This window comes from Populus euphratica, unplaced genomic scaffold (genome assembly GCF_000495115.2).
Source record: "Populus euphratica unplaced genomic scaffold, PopEup_1.0 scaffold10.1, whole genome shotgun sequence".
NCBI lineage: Eukaryota > Viridiplantae > Streptophyta > Magnoliopsida > Malpighiales > Salicaceae > Populus > Populus euphratica.
Genome location: NW_011499856.1, coordinates 203,595 through 214,141, shown reverse-complemented (window position 1 = coordinate 214,141; position 10,547 = coordinate 203,595). Strand labels below are relative to the sequence as shown.

The window sequence follows — 10,547 nt, the reverse complement described above, 5'->3', positions numbered from 1 at the left end:
CCTTTTCTGTAAATAAAAGAGACGTGTCGATAAATAATATTTATTTTATAAAACAAAAATTATTTTGATATCGTTGAGAAATGGATATATCCATTTTTGAGAATCGGGTTTTGACCCATAAACAGTGACATGATAAAATGGGTGTTGGACCCGCGTCGTTATTTATTTTAATTTTGTTTTGTTTTTTAACATGCAAAAAAAATTTACAAGTATTTATATATAAAAATATCAAAAATACCATAAAAATTACCTCAGTGCCACTATATAGGTAAAAGACTGAAATACCCTCGGATTTCTCTGAAATTTACAAAAATGCCACTAGAGGCGTGTGTGGCTCACGCGCGGCTACTGTTGGTGGCGGCGAAATTTTCCAGTGAGATTCTAGCCAATAGATGGTTGATTTTGGTACATCTGAGGACAAGGATTCTGATGGTGGTGGTCTCGACGGCCGTTGATGGCTAATGAGAGAGAATCGTCGACTTGAAGCTCGGTTGGTCGATGACTGTCGTGGCCTTTTTCCAGCCAAATTCGGAGGTTAAAATGCGTAAAACGGTCGGGGTTTTGCTCCAGAGAAGGCGATGCACCTTTCTGTGGTGGTTTGGCCGTTTAAAATGGTCGGAAATGGAAGATCGGAGGAGAGAGAGAGAATCGCCGGAGAGAGGAAAGAGGGGCTCTGAGATTTGCTATGGTGCAAACAGGAGCATGGTGCACCGGTGCATCTGAAGCCTGTGAACCGTTGGATCGCGGATGTACAGATCGTGCGGTTGGGATTAACTTGATCTGCAAGTTGATCGGACGGTCAGGATGGGCTGGCCTATGATCTGGTGTGTCGCGGTGTACCGAGTGTTGGGTACACCTAATGACGTGGTGCAACAAGATCAAAGGACAGATTATTTTAAAGGCTGAGATGAATTTGGATTTTAATCCGGTGTGGTAAAGCCTATTGTATACTAAAAAATCAAACGTTCAGATTTAAATACTATTAAATCTAACGGTTAGAATATTTTTGGTATTTTTCAAATTGTTTTAAAAAAAAATCAATATCTTACTCGCGTGAAGAAAAAGTAGAAAATAAATGAACATTATTAAATAGTAATACAAATAGTAAGTAAGCTCTCGATTCATATTACTCTTCTTTTCTTTTTTTTCCTGGTTGGCTTGGTTTCATTGGCTATTTATAGCCAATGACATTGGACAACGAATCACGGATTGTGCAAGTAATCACGGATTGTGCAAAATTTTCAATGTACAGCTGCACCGCCTACCATCGGCAGAAATCCTCCGCCTACTGCGACAAAATTGTATTTTTTTTTGTTTTATTATATATAATAATAATATTTATTTATAGGGGTAAAATTAAAAATTCAAATCAGTATTATAAAAAGCTTTTCAACAGCTAAAAATCAATTTTAATTACAAAAAAAATCTTTATACGGGTATCAACTCGCTAGACCGGGTTTTTTAACCAAAAATAGCCTGAAACTCATTTTTCATCGTGGTCGACATGGTGGGACTCGTATTGACCCGGTGGACTCGGTTTTGATTCGAAAATGACATTTTTTACCCGAAATGGCCCGAAACTCATTTTTCATCCTGGTCGACATGGTGGGACCCGTATTGACCCGGTGAACTCGGTTTTGACCCGAAACTGCCCGAAAATTATTTTTCATCTCGGTCGACATGGTGGGACCCGTATTGACCCGGTGAACTCGGTTTTGACCCGAAACTGCCCGAAAATTATTTTTCATCTCGGTCGACATGGTGGGACCCGTATTGACCCGGTGAACTTGGTTTTGACCGAAAATGACGGTTTTGACTCGAAATGGCCCGGAACTCATTTTTCATCCCGATCGACATGGTTTAACCTGTATTGACCCGATGGACTCGGTTTTGACCAAAAATAATGGTTTTGACCCGAAACTCATTTTTCCTCCCGATCGACATGGTTTAACCCATATTGACCTGGTGGACTCGGTTTTAATTGAAAGATGCGGTTGACTCGAGAAAATATATTTTAAACTTTTTATTATTATTATTATTATTATTATTATTTTGTTATGAATAATAAAATAAAATAACATTCGAGAAAATTTTAGTGAATCCAAAATTGGGTTATAACACTTGGTCTACTGGTGATCCCGATTTCTTCAATGCTTTGTTGTTCTCTTATGTCTCTTTTCTTTTTGGTTTTTTTTTCTTCCATTTCTCTTATCTCCTTCTCCCCCGTTCTGTTTCCCTTTCTTACAGTAATGAAAGGATGAAGGAAAGAAACTCCTTATGTTCTCCCCTGTTATTTGGGTTGTTCACTCCGCTTGCTGTCTTTGTTTTTTTTTTTTTTCACTTCCTTACCCTCTTTTTTTCTCCTTGTTTTGCTTGCCTCTTACTTTATTTTCTCTCCTCTTCATTCCTATGAAGACTTTCACAATCGAAAAGATGAACCCTTGTTCTCTGTGTTTTTTCTAGCCCTCTATTTCTTTTTGTTTTTTCTACTTGTTTTCTGCCTCTCTTTTATTCTTTCTTCCATCCTATTTTAGTTTCTTTTACCTTCTTTTTCTCTCCTTGTTTTTTCTCTCTTTTTTCTCCCCTCTCTGCTAGGTCAGTAGAGGGGTTATATGGCCCAATCATAGCTTTTTATTAGAAGATATTCAACACACTAATTCTTGGATGAAAATCCCTACTAATTTGCAGTGAAACAAATGCAAAACAAGAAACTGAAATATCTTGATTCCTATTATGATTTCAGTAATTAGTTTACAGTGATCAAATGGTGGTACAACTCATTTATTTCCTTATATAGTTAGGACCATGAGGCGTCAGTTATTTCCTTTAAACTGAGGCAAGAAAAACATGATTTGTAGCTCTCCAATCTAGTGAGAGAGATATGGAAACTAGCAAGAAATTGTAAAAAAAAAAGAAGAGAAAGAAATCAAATAGGTAAAGGTGCATGCTGCAAACTCTTTTTTTTTTTTAATTTAGCGTGGTAGAAATCTTATGATTTATGATGATCCAACCCCCACTACAGCTTCTAATATCCTTTTTTAATTAAATCCCTCATTTTAGCACTTTTTAATTCAGTTCTTAATCAAGAAGAAATCCTTTGAATCAGGCCTGCGAACTTGGGCTAAACTCTTTTTTGCAGTAGGATTTTCTGCTTTCACATTAGATATTCAAATGAAAATATCTTAAGGTTCTGATATTGAAATTAAATGATTAAAAAGCTCAAATTCATCAACATGTCTAAGACCACAACTTTGATTAAGGATTTAAAGTGAGATAAAATCATTTTAGAGAACATAATTTAACAGTAACCTGGTTGGTCAAAAATGGTCTAATGTTCTAATTCAAAAACTGACAATGTCGAGTATCCTAATATGACTGAGAGTATAACTTAAGAATAAAAATCAATAAAATTATGATGGAAGCAGAGTTTTTAGTGCAAAACTCGGGTCAGAATCCTTCTCACGATAGAATTCTCTACTTTCATATTAGATATTCAAACGAGAATATCTTGAGTTTCTAATATTGAAATCAAACGATTCAAAAGCCTAAATTTATCTACGCATACAGGACTACAACTTTTATGAAGGATCCAAAGTGAGATAAAATTGTTTTGTAGAATAGAATCTGACCACAACCTAATTGGTCAAAAAGATCTCTTGATCTAATTTGGGAAACTGACAATGTTGAGCATCTTAATATAACTGAGAGTCTGTCATAAGAACAATGATCTCTAGGACCTAATAAAGGTATATGTCAAGTATTTAACATGACATGAGTGACAGAATAGAGCTGAGATGATTATATATTGCACGAAACCAAGTCAGAATCAAAGGCTAAATTGGAAAAAAAAATTAAAAGAGCAACAGAATCAGTTTTTTAGTGCAAATTCTGAGGGATATATCCAACCTTAAAGACAAGATAAAGAAGAAATGAATTTAGTATTATAAAGACTTGTGATCAGTCTAACAAAACTGATGATTTTGGCAACAAAGAAGAAGAATAAAGAGAGTAGAAAATAGCTCAAATAGGATTCTAAAAACAATTCTTTGTTCCCTGTTTTTGTCAATCTTCCAACACACTCGGTTAAAAAAAGATACATATCTTCAGCACGTGAGGGCTTAAAAATAAGTAACAACACAAATAATAATTATCTCAAAAATTTCATCCCTTAACACAATTAATCCAAATGCTTTTCTTTCATAATTGTAAGGACTAATCATGCTTCATCCCTTAGCATAGGCAAACAAAATATTATGGGTTATAAGAAGGTAAATTGGATAGGTATTAACTCATATAATGGGAAATTAACATAGAGCTAACAGGAGGAAAATAATTGGCACAATTTTGATAAGCTAAAGGTAATATTGATTCAATAAAAAGAAGACATACCAAATTCAAATCTATCTAATAGTTGGGGGGCATAGTTATAATCTTCCATTTATTTATTTATTTATTTGAATTCCATTGTAATGATGGTCCAACTCTTAAATATTAACAACGAAATCATATATTACCAAAAAATTCATACTTGTGTGAGCCTCAACAATAATGATTTAAGCCATCACATATAACCTTCATGGTTATGTTGTGGCTGATCTAAAAAAGAGAGCATGATTCATTCATTCATGAATATATATATATATGCTAGCTAGAGATGGATTTACACAAAGAGACACTACTAGGAAATTGGCAAACACAAACAGACACACTAACAAAAATATTATGTTAGTAAATTATGGTGAATTTTTTCAACTGAATATGCCCTCGTGGTAGCTATCAATAAACACTAATGAAAATATTTTATTGTTATATACCGAAAGAATTACATTGGAAAAAGAAAAAATGAAAAAAATATCGAAATGTATAATAATGTATTATTTTTACATATAGAATTATTGATGAATTTAAATTCATCGATAAATTTATCTGTAATATGTAATTTATGACCTAATAAATAACCCTCCTATCTCCCTTCATTTCTTCTTTTTTCTTTATTTTTCTTTGCAACAAACACCACAACTCCTAAATTGTATCATAAATCAATCTCCCACTAAAAATCTAGCCACCCCAACACGCAGTTTATCAACTCTTTATTCTGATTCAAATTTTATTGAGGATTCTCCACTTTAAGTAGGCAAAGTTACTCATTTTTTTATTTGAACTCAATTTTAAAATGTTAATTTTATTGCATACTTATGTAATATATGTATTGTATTTGGGTGGTTACTTGTTTAATAGCTTTTCCATATAAATTTATTATATGAATGTATGATTTGTACATGTTAGGGTTTGTTTGAAATTTTATAAAATTGTGTTTTACAAAAAGAGTTCATAGAGAAATACATGTGTTGATTTGCTCATGGAAAACCATATGTTCCTTACAAGATCATGGTAAAAAAAGATGGTTGCGTCAACTTTTAGTTGTAACAATATGCATGAAGTTATAGATGACGATGACAATCTTTATCAGAATATGGTTATGGATACGATGAGAATGAATTAGAATTGTACCAATCAATATCCAATAGTAAGTGAAAAACCTAATGTAGACTCGACCAAGTTTTTTGTCTTTTGAAATACTCCGACATACCAATATGGGATGGGTGCATAAATCACAGTAAATTATTGCTCGTTACACAAGTATTCACCATCAAGTTAAATCATAGGTTGAGTGAGGCTAATTATAAAAGAATTCTTGAATAAGCGAAAAGCATTTTGTCTAAAGGGAACAGGCTAGAAAGGAACTTTTATGTCGTTAAACCCATGATGAAACCCCTTGGTATAGGATACTAGAAAATTAACATATGTTCAAACTTCTACATGTTATAATATCTCAAAAATTTAGATTTAACCTAGTGCAGAACATGTAGGCATACTTGTTATATACACAAAACTAGTAGAGGAATGACTTTTATCATATATAGAAAAATTAGATACTTCTCAATCACACCTAAACTGCAAATGTTATTCATATCACTAAAGACTGTTAAACACATGATGTGCTAGATGAAGTGATGGTACATTCTTTCAATGGTGAAGCTTGGAATTATTTTAATAAGGTGCATCTCAGTTTTCAGTGGAATCAAGAAACATGCATATTAGGTTATCTATAGACAGATTCAATTCTTTCAGGTTATTTTTTGCTCTTTATTTTTGCTGGCCAATAATACTCTTATGGTATACAACTTGTCATCGGGAATGTATATGAGGTTAGAATTTATGTTTTTATTAAGGTTAATATTAACTTAAATAATTTTTTATTATGTTAATTTGGTTAGTTTATTAACTTATTAATGAAATTTTTATTGTACTCATTTTAACTGTAAGGAATTTTTTGAATATGATAGAGCTAACAACATTATTAAAAAAATGGTTTAGAAGAATCACGCTGTAACAAGTTAAGATTAAAATCTAGAGAAATTTTTTTAATTTTTTTTTATTTATTTACTAATTGATAATTCATTTGTTCCATATAGATTGTATAATTTTTTATATGAAGCACAAAAAAAAAACAAAAAAATATACGAAAGAAAGAGAGCTTCAGTGCCTTTATTCTAAAGTAATTGCGTTTAAACTTATAAATGTTTAAATTTATAATAAATATTTTAATTTTATATTAATTTAATTTTTTAATTATTTTTTATTTCTGTTTAATAGATTTAAAAAAAATATTTAAAAATTATTATTGACAAGGTTACCACGAATATTATCCGTTAGTATATTTCAGAGAGTTGAAAAATAATTACTGTAAATACCACTATTTACTCATCAATAGAATAACAAACAGTTTATTTGATGGTTATATGTCAAATTCATTGACAAGCAAAAAAAATCACCAATGAAATGATACATGATTTTTTATTAATAATATGTTATATTTAGCAAAGAAAGTACCAACAAAATAAATCAGGTAAAGTTTTTTTTTGCTTGCTTTGACTGTCGATAAATTTATTTATAAAATTATTACTAACAGACTTCATTACCAATACACCATAAATTACTAACGATAGTTTTTCTAACAAATTATTTTCATCTATGATCATGTCGGTAAGTTTTTTATTAACAAACTTTGAGTATAATTATAAATAAAAAATCTCATCAATAAATCTAAAAATAAAAATTCTAATAGTGTGAGTAAATGCTACTATTGCCTTCAAATTACATTATTGCCTTTAAATTACATCACAAGTCACTCATTTAAAACTTTGATGATTGCTTCGTGAAGGAGAAATGCCAAATAAAAGAAAGAAAATAAATAAGTGAAGGAATCAAAACATTTTGTTTCCATTTGTTTCTCATTGTACATAAAAACAGATTGATTCACATGATGCAAATTTATATGATCGATATTGCAGGTCCAGCTTTTGGATTTTGTCTACTGCATATCAAAAATCATCGATTGACATGTGATGACAAGAGATGAAAGAAGCAACCCATGCTTGCTTGGCTACTAGCTAGCTAGCAACTGCTTTGCTTCATTCTTGCTCATGAACTTCAATCCATTTTTGTATCCCTTGCAACACTACTTCTTTTACCACCTGATCATCGATATGGTCATCAGCTTCTTTATTCTCCTGTGACATCAACAAATTCATTAATGATCACTGGCTTCTTGAACTAATAAATCTTTTACACAAGAGAAACTTTTTATGGTTTCAAAGGAGAGGCTCGAATCCGAGACCTACAGGTTCATTAGCTACACATAAAAAACTTTACGTGCAATCTATGTGTGTTTGTGCATGCTCGTGTGTAAGAGAAATAGCTAGGGCATGGATTATATGTAATTTGTGCATAAAGTTATGTAGCAAATAAAATCTATACTTGTCTTCTTACTCTTGTAGCAATAGCTTCTAAAAGGAAGCTGTCCGAAGTAGAAACCCTAGCTTGGAGCACCTCAAGGCCGAGCTCTTCAAAAGCTTCCAATATGAATACAAGCAATCCTTGGCAATTCCTTGCGGTGAATACCTTAATCAGAAAATCATTCTCTTGTTCTTCTACTCTAATCTGATAATGTTAAAAGAGAGAAACAAAAACCAAGTTAAGGTCACAGAGAAACCCATTAATTTCTCGCAAACAATTTTCTTCATACAGGAGTATATATTGGTGAAGAATTCAATACCATACCGTGGGGAAATTCTGGCTAGTAAAGCTTGCAGCAGTAGCAACGTCTTGATTCAATTTTTCTACCCTTTGCTTTAAGTCCTTTATGTAATTTGATGCATCTAATATGATTGAGGCTTTGTCGTGCTTCTCAGGTAACAACATGGATGATTAATAAATGATATATTTAATTTAGAACCCATTTGATAGCAAGAAAATTAATTAAGAGCCTAACTATAGTAATCAATAGCATACCATATTCTTCATCAAATCTTTGATAAAACACATACTAGATCAATATAGTGCACTTAGTTATACTACTACTATCATAATAACCATAAGAAAAAAACAAAATCGAGAAGAAGAAGAAGAAGAGAATGATGATGATGAACTTTAAGCTTTTGACAGAATCTGAGAAGAGAATGATGATGATGAATGTAAATTTTTCTTTTGACCAAGATAAAGGACATGCATGCAAGCAAGCCAAGGAGAAGTTGTTTTAGTTAACGATATTGAGAGTATATATATACACTACCGCATGAGAGTTGGTGATGGAACGAAGAAGTTGCAGCTTCTTTTGCTTGGCTGCCCTTTTTTGCTCCCTAGAAACCATGACTTCTCTTTCTCACTCCCACTTTCTCCCAAGTTTGTGTGGCTGACTGGTAGCTTAAATAGGAAAGAAAACGAAGTTTTGTAGTTATAAATAATTGTGCGATTCCAAATTGTAATCTTGAAGTTCTTTTTTTTTTTACTAACTTGCGTAATTTGTTCTAACACTGCAATAATTTTAGGTATCACAGACTGAAATAATACCCAACTCGGGTCTTGATTATTTAAAAAATCCTTATTATAATATTAAAATAATATCATTTTCGTATTTCTTTTGTAAAACTCAGCCCAAATCAATTTAAGAGTTAAGAATTAATAGGTCATATATACATAACGTAAGTTCAGGATCAATACGTCATCAAGGTGTCCCATCCCTCCCTATTAAATTTTACAACTATGGTGATATATATATGTAGAGCAAGAAATCAGCGGAAGAGATGTTTTGCATGGAGTGATTTGATGGCATACACACATAAACTATATAGTATAGAGAAAGATTTTGAGTGGCGATGGTGGGGTTAACGTGAGAGGTAGGAATCTATTCGTGATCGAACACCATCGAAAGTAGCAAAAGCATGTTCCAGTTGTGTTTTCTGAATGCCTCCAAGTTTTCCTCACGGGAAGGATAATTCTCTCTGATCTGTCTCCACTCCTGGCTACCTTCCTATCATTCCAAATTTCTTTGAAACTTTTAGCTTGAATTGAAATCAAGGCTTGGAAATCCACACATGCCTTTATTTCTCCAAATGGTAACATCAAAAGAATTTTGATTTTATTAACAAAAACATCAAAAGATTTGAGGTGGAGACATTGTTCATATCAATAGTTAACTACCTCTAATTTATTGATGTTTTTTTATTTATTTAATAATTATATTTTGGTTTTGCAAATATGATGCTATCTCAATCATGAAATGAAATGATGTTTAGATCATGAACAATATACCACCTCAAACCATGAAATGATATTTAGATCATGAACAATATACCACCTCAAACTTTTTTTTCATTCACATTGTTTTTTTTTAATTCTTTTTCCTTTCTATTTAAATTATAGTTTGGCTTCATAAAATGGACACTCAATAAATTATAAAATAATATTTAAAATCATGAACACACGAGACAATATGAAATTAAAGAATATTATGGAAAGAGATTAAATTAGATTCCATATATGTGTGTGTATATATAGGAATAATTATTATGTGTAGTATATTTTACTTTAGTATTGTACACAACCCAAGAACAAATAGAAAGAATGGTGGCAACTATTGAAATTCACATACAAATCACTCTCTTAACTTAACAAAGAAATATTAAAAAAAAATATGATCAAAACACAACATAGAAAAAAGACAATTCAATATGGATTGCAATTGTTACCAACTTTGTTTTCTTTTTCTTTTTTTCTCTTTAATTTTTTTTTAATTGTCACTTGACCCTTTTTTTTTTCAATTTAATACTTTCACATTAAATTGACTTAGGATTGAGTTTGATATTTTATTTCAGTTGGCTTTATACGAGACTTCGGCGATGTAAAAAATAAGTTTTGATATTCACTTAATGCTTAATTTTTTTAAAAAAATTAATTTTATTGATTCAAACCAATCAAAACTTTTGGGACTCAGATATAATTCTCAATTTATTTTATTGAGTGCATGTATAAACTTTGGAATAAAAAAAATTATTATCATTTATCAATACATATAATTCTCAATTTATTTTATTGAATGCATGTTTAAACTTTTATCTTGATGGTAAAAAAAAATAAATTGAAACAACACCTACACCATTTTTTGTGTTACGAAAATGATTCATCCCACAACGTAGCTTAAAGAA

The 10,547-nt window shown here is 31.3% G+C and overlaps 1 protein-coding gene across 2 annotated transcripts; it reads right to left on the bottom strand.

The window, feature by feature from the left end:
- Positions 1-7,258: 7,258 nt before the first annotated feature.
- LOC105123201 (uncharacterized) lies at positions 7,259-8,771 on the bottom strand. 2 transcript variants are annotated; one of them, XM_011022710.1, is made up of 4 exons: positions 8,636-8,771; positions 8,125-8,250; positions 7,834-8,004; positions 7,259-7,574 (listed from the first exon to the last, which is right to left on the bottom strand). In XM_011022710.1, the coding sequence occupies exons 1-4, from the start codon at positions 8,711-8,713 to the stop codon at positions 7,476-7,478; spliced, it is 474 nt and encodes a 157-aa protein (XP_011021012.1). In that variant the 5' UTR covers positions 8,714-8,771; the 3' UTR covers positions 7,259-7,475. The 2 variants fall into 2 exon arrangements, with proteins under 2 accessions (XP_011021012.1, XP_011021013.1); XM_011022711.1 differs by having other exon boundaries at positions 8,125-8,247; positions 8,636-8,770.
- Between the last annotated feature and the right edge of the window lie 1,776 nt (positions 8,772-10,547).